The sequence below is a fragment of the Monomorium pharaonis genome, chromosome 5 (genome assembly GCF_013373865.1).
Source record: "Monomorium pharaonis isolate MP-MQ-018 chromosome 5, ASM1337386v2, whole genome shotgun sequence".
NCBI classification, from domain to species: domain Eukaryota; kingdom Metazoa; phylum Arthropoda; class Insecta; order Hymenoptera; family Formicidae; genus Monomorium; species Monomorium pharaonis.
In genome coordinates, this window is record NC_050471.1 from 5,785,867 (window position 1) to 5,795,430 (window position 9,564).

The 9,564-nt window shown below is 24.9% G+C and overlaps 1 protein-coding gene across 1 annotated transcript; it reads left to right on the forward strand.

Moving 5' to 3' along the window:
* The first annotated feature begins 312 nt into the window (after positions 1-312).
* On the forward strand, positions 313-5,920 carry LOC105832832. The gene is made up of 8 exons (XM_012674112.2): positions 313-547; positions 686-803; positions 939-1,200; positions 1,609-1,725; positions 3,717-3,807; positions 4,005-4,150; positions 4,347-4,479; positions 5,814-5,920. Exons 2-8 carry the CDS (start codon positions 701-703, stop codon positions 5,862-5,864), a joined length of 903 nt encoding a protein of 300 aa, XP_012529566.2. The 5' UTR covers positions 313-547; positions 686-700; the 3' UTR covers positions 5,865-5,920.
* The last annotated feature ends 3,644 nt before the right edge of the window (positions 5,921-9,564 follow it).

The window sequence follows — 9,564 nt, forward strand, 5'->3', positions numbered from 1 at the left end:
CCGACATTTTCACAGTAATACTTTAAAGCTAGCAGAGAGATGATCTGCATTGAGACTCAATATTTCAACCTTAATAGAATTCTTTTGCTTATTGTAGGTCTATGGCCTTATCAACGATCAAAATTCACCCATCTTCAATCAATTTTTTGTCTCGGTATTTTAACAACCATTATTTTGTTTCAAGTAAGGTAATAATGTTATTATAAAGTTATAATATGTAATAAGATTATTTCAGTTATAATAATATTGCGATTAAAATAGAGTATAACATGTTGCAATTTGTAATAGTCTTTTAGCATCATTTACATAAATTGCAATAAAAAAAAAAAAATATTTCAGAGAATTTTCTTATTAATAAATTAACATATTTTACATATTAAAGAGTAAACGTTATGTTACAAATATTTTAATAAATTATTGCTTACAGTTAACATCGTTTTTAACCTCCAAATGTACTTCCGACGTTATAATTAAGATTGTTTGTCCTGTACCTTTTTTAATTATTTTTATAATAAAATATATCGCTTTTGCAGTAAATATCAACAATGTAAGTTGATAATTTATGATAGATATTTCTTTTCATTAAAACAGATATTTCTAAAAGATATATAATTTTCTACATCTTTTAAAAACTAGCAATTTATTTAAGATATTAAAAATAGTGTAATTGTTTGGATTAAGACAGATAAAAGATTTATTGATGCAACTTCAACATACATTCAACCAACTAAAAGATGAATCTGAGAACGCTATCATAAAAAAGTATGGGCAAAATGGAAAACGATATACAGTTGTACTTATAAGTAAGATAACATTTTAAAATTTATTGTATAATACATATATTTACTCGTTTTCTATTTAATACATACAGTATGTAAAATAGTTTTAAAATTTATATAAACAAAAACTTAAAATATTTTCTTTCTAACACTTTCTAGTACTTGGTGTTTGTAGTATATGTATTGTTATTATCGTTCAATTTTTGTCGATTATTCTTGACATTGTTTTACCGAGGAATGTGTCTCAATTACATCATATGCTGATTGTAACAGAGTATTTTATCGATCAAGAGAAATATTTCTATTTAATTATGCTACATATATGTGCAGCTTTTTACATTGGAATGCTTACAATGATATCGACAGGAACAATGCTCATTGTATATTTTCAATATATCTGTGGATTGTTCAAAGTCTCTAGGTATTAAATATAGAAGAATTCTAATCTTAAGAAAATTATATAGTTGTTTCAAAAAAAGGTTGAATTTACATTGCAAGATGGCAATCAAATAAATTAAAAAATTTATATATTATTATAAATAAAAATATTATTTGTAATATAAAATATATTAAACATAAGCGAAAGAATCGCCAATATCGATCAAACCAGACATAATAATAATTTTGTAAGACTTATACACGTCATTCCCAGCTTACATGTAAATTGCCAATGCAACGCCGATTATCGATTTTGAATGCTATAGGAATTTGTATAATTAATATAAAAGTATTATTATCAAAATTTGCTTTAATCGATATTGGCGTTTTTTTTTACTAATGTAGTATTTTCATCGGTTGATTTATAATTAACAAGATATATTATTTATAGTTATCGAATTGAGCGTGCAATGAAGATTAATACGCTACAAAATATTACTTTAAGAAATGAGAATTTAATACTTAAGGGAATAATATATGCAATAGATATTCATCGACAAGCTATGAGGTTAATATTCATAAAGCAATAGGGTAAACTCGGGCATGATGACCATAGTTTTTTCAAATGCAAAAAATATGCTTTTATTTTTATTATTTTTTAATAGCGTTTGATATATTGATACATTACTAACGTTTAAAGCATGTAATACTATCAACATAAAGAAAAAATACTTAATAAAAATTTTATATTATCAAAATATTGAAACATAAACATTGACCATCTTTCACAACTTTTAGAAAAAAGATAGCTTTATTAGTATTATAAGACAATTGGCCATACATATTTTGTATGGCCAATTGTCTTATTTAACATTTATAAAATAAAAAACTTATAATTTTATATATTTATTGCTACATATTATCACATATTTAATTTTATTTTTTAACATTTTTAATAATAAATGTTTATATAAGTTTAGCATCTATTTAACTCATTATCACTAAAAATATATATATATAATGTATCAAATTTAAAATATTAGGTGCACAATTTAATTCTCGTCATTTTTCTAAAATATATGTATACATGCATTATTAGTTATTGTTGTTTTTTTACAAAATTCTTAAACCTTTTCTATCACCTTGAATGTATATATTTTCTATTGGTCGATTCTGTAATTAGTATGACAGATTTTAAACCTGAGTTTCTAACCTTTACCAATTTACTTTCATGATTCTTGCAGGCAAAAAATACAATTTGCCATTTTTCTATCTACCTGTATTTAGACAGTCGTTTTTGGTTCGTTAGAGTAGTGCTATCTTGTATTGAGATTCTAGTTTACTCTTTTACAATATTTTTTGGAAATTTTAAAAAATCTATAGTTCTCCGTCTTTAGTACCAATTTAGCTAATATGCATTTTGTGTTCGCCAACTTGCTATGAAAAAAGTAGGCCATTTATCCAAGAGAGAAGATAGTCATAGTATTTATTTAGAAAATAAGAAAGAAAATAAAAGATATATTCACACAATTTACATACCGTTATTATGTGTCTAACGTAACAGCTCAACTTTATTTGATATTGTGGCAATTTTTTATAAATACATGAAAAAGCAGGCAGTCAAAAATAAAAATGTAATATAGTATCCACAATATTGTTATTTCAAATAGTATAACGCACATAAGCTATAGTAAATATTGATTATCTTTGAAATTAATTACAAGAGCATATTATTTAGTAATTATTGGAGAAATTGTAACCATTGGCTATCTTCACTGGCTAATGGCCATATTATTAAGAAATATAGCCATTATACCCTAATTTAATTTACCTTGTAAACAAACAAATTTTTGTTTCAATAATACTTTTGAAATATAAATATTAAAAATTAATATTGAAATAAAATTGTATAACGTTAAATATGTTTACATGAAAAAATTTTAATTTTAGTTAAATGTAGTTTATATATATATAAATTATATATATAAAATACATTTAAAAAATATATTTTCATTATTCAAAATTTTTTAAAAGTTTGAGAAAAAAATATTAGATAGCGAAAATTACAATCTTTAAAACAGGAATTAATTTTTTTTATTACTGTTATTATCAAAACAATTACATTGTGGTGCTACTTATATGTACATATCGGCTATTTTCTTACTCGTGGAGATAAACATACTCGAAGGAAATAGCAGACTTTCTTCATTTGTACGTAACACAAATATTTGTTCTGATTTTAAGTCATTCGGGCTGGTAACAAAAATTTTTATTAGGTATAAAAATATAATATTTACTGAAATTTGAAATTACCAAATTCTTTAAACAAGATTAAATTACATTTAAACAATTTCATGCAATCATATTTGTATAAGTAAAAAATTATGTTTTTTACATTTATTATATTTTATTCTTGCTTATATAGCATTATATTCTTACTTATATAAGAGAAAATAATTGTTAAATAAAACATAATTTTTTAAATATTATTTTTTTATTTATATATATATATGTATATATAAAAAGTAATTTATAATATTTATTTATTTGTGTTTAAAGATTATGCAAACTATTACTATCTAAGTTTGAAACAATGTTATTCTGTTTAATAATAGTTGGAGTGATTTGTTTAAGCCTCAATCTTTTTCAAGTAAGTCTTGAATTTTATCTAAAGATCTTTATGATTTTTTGGTTTATGTTAAGAGCATATGTATTATTATTAATACTTCTAATTTAAGAAACCTCTATAATTATTTTGTTCAATTATATCAACTTATTACATGTGCAACAACATGATAAAATATATACGTAGATAAACTGAGTATGATCATAAAACTCGCATCTCAGATATTTCAGATAGCATCATCTGGAGAAAATATTAAGGAAATATTCATACCCGTTATATTATCAGTTTGCAGTATCGTATATATGTTTACAGCTAATTACATCGCACAGGATTTAATAAATCATAATAATCACATATATATTACTGCGTACGATATTTACTTCTAATAGAAGAATATATTAAATAGAGTTCATTATATTTTATATAATTTTATCAATAAAGATTAAGGTCTTCATATACAAATAATTTGTATATATTAAAATTGTTGATAAATTGTTTTATTTTTCTAAAATAATCAAATCTAATTCTAAAATAATCAAATCAAATTAAATAATGTGTTGTAGATACGGTATTCAATGGTATATGGCACCGTTATATATACAAAAATTGATATTGTTTCTATTACAAAGAGGTGTCAAAGATTTATCTTTAAATGTTGGTGGATTATTTACTGGATCGCTAGAGTGTTTTGCTACGGTAAGAAAATCTTTCATGCATATATCACAATAGAGTAATTTTAGTATTTATGCCGCGCAAGAATTTATGTCGCAGTAATCAGAAAAAAAAAGATGGAATGAATGTAATTTGCTTGCAACCCTCTTTATATGTTAGTATTAGCATTATAATTACTGTTTTTAACTGTTAATGTTAACGAAATTGTCATAAATAGAAATAATTTGTCAATATTATAAATTGCGCTGCAGTATATTACAATATAAGTAAAGTAATTACTTTCTTTGTAAAGAGTTGTGAAAAGCTTAGATATTTCATGATACATAAGTGCAGAAAAATTCAGAATACACTGAAAAAAATGTAATATATTCAATAAAATATGTAGTTGCGGGCTGTCAAATATAGATATACTCAATACAATAATATATGCTACTGCAATATCAACATTGTACTTGTATTAACAGCAAAATATTATTGTATTGAGTATTATATGTAATTGGTAGACCACAACTACATATTATTGGCTATATTACTTTTATTTTCTGTGTAGAATAAAGAATAGTGTACATTAAAATACAAGTACGTAGCTGTATTATACAATATGTTTTATTGTCTCATAAATAACCGTATATCTTATCCCCTTTGATATACGAGCTTGTAAAAATTTTTATTATTACGTGCGTTAAAAGTGGCCCTTTTCGTTACTTTTTCTTATAAAGTCACCGATTTCTATACATTAACATTATTACACAATTTTCTATTCCAACAGATAGTGTAAATCGTAACAAAAAATTTTCTAGTAACATTTTTTTTCAAGTTTGATCTCATTTTTCATACTTTTGCCTTTATTACTACGCCTGCGCGCAAATTTATTGCGATACGCCTATTGCAATTCTCGCAGAATTATGGTCGCATCTTTGCCATTTGATACGCATACGGTAACTCACAATAATAATGACCCTTTATCACTTAAAATCTAACCTAATCTTGGCTAGCCTGTTAATTCGTGTTACTCAAGGATCACTTTGAACACTCTTGTAACAAAAAAATAATATTGTAACACATGCGAAACGGCTTTCTACTCTCGTTATACAATATATTATTTTATAATATATTTAATATAAAAAATAAATATTTTATTTTGAAATTTCTTTATATAAATATGTAGTAGTAAACACAATATTATACAATTTTTATAATACACAACAATTTGATACCGTTTGTTTGTCTTGAATATAATAATTAATGTTTCAGAAATTAAATTTTTGATAGGTGCGGCATATATATACCTAAATTATTCTAATATATATTTAAAATATAATACAAATAGATATCTTCAACAATATTATTTGTTGTAGCTGGTGAAAGCTTCTGTATCTTATTTTACCTTCATGTATTCTACACGATAAGATAAAAATGGATTACATAAAAATGTAATATAAATATCATTAGTAAAAAATCAAATAATGCAATTAATTTACGTTTAATTTTATTAATACTATAGTTTTAAGTTTAAAAATTAGTTAGAGATGCTACTTATAGAAATATTTTCAAAACGGATGATTTTTAAATTATTTACTAAAATTACTATATAAAATAAAATTAATTAAAAAAAGACAATGATGCGTATCTAATTATCTTTATAAGATACCAAGCGCCGTAGTACCATGATACCAAGTATATATTGTGCTGTGACACAAACTTCGTTGCACAAATGTTGCGGCGCTACAAAAACTTATCGAGAATTTAGTTGTCAAATTTACTTTCGGTTAAAATATCTCACAAACTAAATATCTCAGAAACTAAAATTAAAACTACAATTAAAAATTTAATGATCATTTTGTTATATAATATTCATGCTTTTAATTGTGACCAGTAAATTAAAATCTGTATGCTCAAATTATAAGATCTCGAGGTCTGTCGTATACAAAAAGTGACTTGCCTTATTTTTTAAAAATTAGGCTCACACATGCATAGTCAGCTTGTTAATAAGAAGATGCTAAAGTTGTCCTGTTTTACCAATAATTTTCCTACTAATCTTTTAATTGCATTTACAGAATTAAAAATTCTTTTCCAATAAAGTATATATAATAACAAAACCGGGCTGTAACGATTTTGTAGGAAAAGCGACAAAAAATTTCAAAATTGTCGGCTTCTGGCGTCGACTCGTAACAAAATGTGTCTGATATAAAACTTTTAGATCTTGTACGCACAAATTAAGCCTGGATCCAAGTGGGGCAAACATTTAAAAACAATACTACGCTTTCAGATTGAGCAGTAGACGTTCTTTCAGTAGACGTTTTAATAAAAAAGTTTAATGAGTACAAAAATTTCGTGTCTAAAAAGAGCAATCTGAAAAAATTTTTTTAAATTCTTGGTATTCAATTCATAAGCTGATATTAATACATAAACTTTAATTTTGGAAAAGGATTTCTAAATCTATAAAAGAAATAAATACAAAATTTTGTTAATAATGTGCACAAAGGACTGTACATTATCGACCTCGATAAAGTTTGACTAGCAGTTTAATATTCTCTTAAAGGGGTTTCCAATGCTTTACGATGTTATTTTACTAAAATTAAATTATTACGTTATGTAAGTGATGAATATTGATACGCAAATATATTCTAACATAATAACAAAAAAATAATGAACAAATAATTTACATGATATGTGTGTAAATATTAATATTATTATAACATTAAGAAAATTACTCTAAATGTTAAAGCTATATCTACGGCAAAGATATTTATGCAAATACGTATAAAATTATAAGTGCAATAACTAATATAATTACAATAATAATATATGTTAATGCAAATACGTATAAAATTATAAGTGCAATAACTAATATAATTGTAATTTTATACAATAAAAAATAAATACAAGATTAATACAATTAGCTAAGTATATTTTGATAAAGCATTAGAAAAATCTTAAAAACCTTAAACATTTTTAACAAGTGTCACAACATTACGACCGTCGCTTTTGTGTAATATATTATACATTGTATTACTTTGAAAGAACTGAAAGGGACGTTTAAATTATTGTGAAGCATGTTTGAAATTCTTAATAAATTGTCAGTTAAGTCGACTATTAAGAGTTTTGATTATTTTTGTTTAAAATTTCAGTTACGCTAATTTAAAATTAAAATGTTGAGTATTTAATCCAATACAATTTATCCTAGCTCTATCATTTTTAAATTATGATTTACCAAATAATCCTGGCATATTGAACGAATTAAGTTGAAAAACATTTCTGTCGGGGAACAAGTGTATTCTTCAAAGTATTCAAAGTATTCTTTTCGTGCGCGTACTGGAAAAACTATCGATGTTGAAAAGACAGAAATGTGCATGCGATTCTAACAGCACAACGGGAAAAACACAACTGTGAAATTACTTTAATGGCAAACCAATTACGTGAATATTCGTACCTCTGAAAAATTTATTGTGTAATTTGATGGATTATGCATTATAGCAAATTTAAATATAAAAAATTTAAATATTAAAATACTAGAAGAGAAGAAAGGTATAAGATATTTAATCGCTCAGTGGAAAAAAGGTACACGTCGTAAAACTTGTCGATATTTTCATAGTAATACTTTAAAGCTCGCGGAGAGATGATCTGCACTAAGACTCAATATTTCAATCTTAATAGAATTCTGTTGCTTATTATGGGCTTATGGCCTTACAAACGATCAAAATTCATCTATCTTCAACGTATTTTTTTCCTCAGTATTTTAACAACTACTATTTTGTTTCAAGTAAGGTAACAATATTATTATAAAATTATATGTAATAAGTTATTTCAGTTACAATATTATTGTAACTGAAATAAGTTGTAACATGTTGCAATTTGTAATAATCTTTTAGTTTTATGCACATACAATTAAGTTGCAATAATAAAACAAAAAAAATAAAAATAATAAAGCAATAAAAAATAATAAAAATTATAATCATAAAAAGTACACACGCGTTCGTGTGTGTATGTGTATGCGCGTGTGTATAAGTATACTTATAATTTACATTACAAAACGGTAAATGTCTATAATAGCTACTGTTGTAAAAAATCAATTTTTTTTAAATACCAATCAGCAAAACTACTAAGGAAATGGAATGTAGAAATGCTTTTAGGGAAAAGCAAGTTTTTCTTAAGAAGTTATTAATATCAAAATTAAATATATAAATAAATTTATTGAATATTATTTGGTAATTATGCAAATATACAAAACCACCCCTGATTTCAATGTCCTTCACAAATGTTATCAAAGTCATCATCCTGAGTAATGCTGTGAAGCTTTTAGTAGATAATAATAATAGTAAACACACACACACACACACACACGAGAGGGGTGCAAGGGAGGCCTTCGGTCCCCTTCCCGCGCTCATCCCGCGAATAGCGGTGCCCTAGGCAGAAGTACGCAAGAATGCCCTGCAACCCTATCGGGGTGGGTGGAGAGAGGGCTTTCACCTCCCCTCCGTGTGTGTGTGTGTGTGTGTGTGTGTGTGTTTGTGCGCGCGCGCGCGTGTGTGGCCAGAGCAAAGAAATGTCCTTGTTTATTAAAAAATTATAAATCTTAAGAAAGACTTGCCTCTCTCTAAAAACATTTCTATATTTCATTTCTTTTAGTAGTTTTATTGATTGGTATTAAAAAAAATTGATTTTTTGCACCAATAGCTATTATAGATACTTACAAAATTTATAATTATTCAGTTCCGATTATACCATACTTTTTGCATCAGTATTATTAATGTGTATAAAAAAAGTTAGCTTTTAATTAAAAGAATAACTAATTCAAAGAATTCTTATTTTATTAATAAATTAACATAAGTTATGTGTTAAAGATGTTTTGTTAGAAATATTTTAATAAATTATTGCTTACAGTTTACATCATTTGTAAGCTCGAAATATACATTCAACGTTATAATTAAGGCTGTTTGTACCGTACCTATTTTTATCGTTTTTATAACAAAATATATTGCTTTCGCAATAAATATCAATAATGTAAGTTAATAAGTTATGATAGATATTTCTTTTAGTCAAAATAAAAATTTCTAAAAATTATATTTTTTGCATCTTTTAAAAACTAGTAATTTATTTAAGATACTA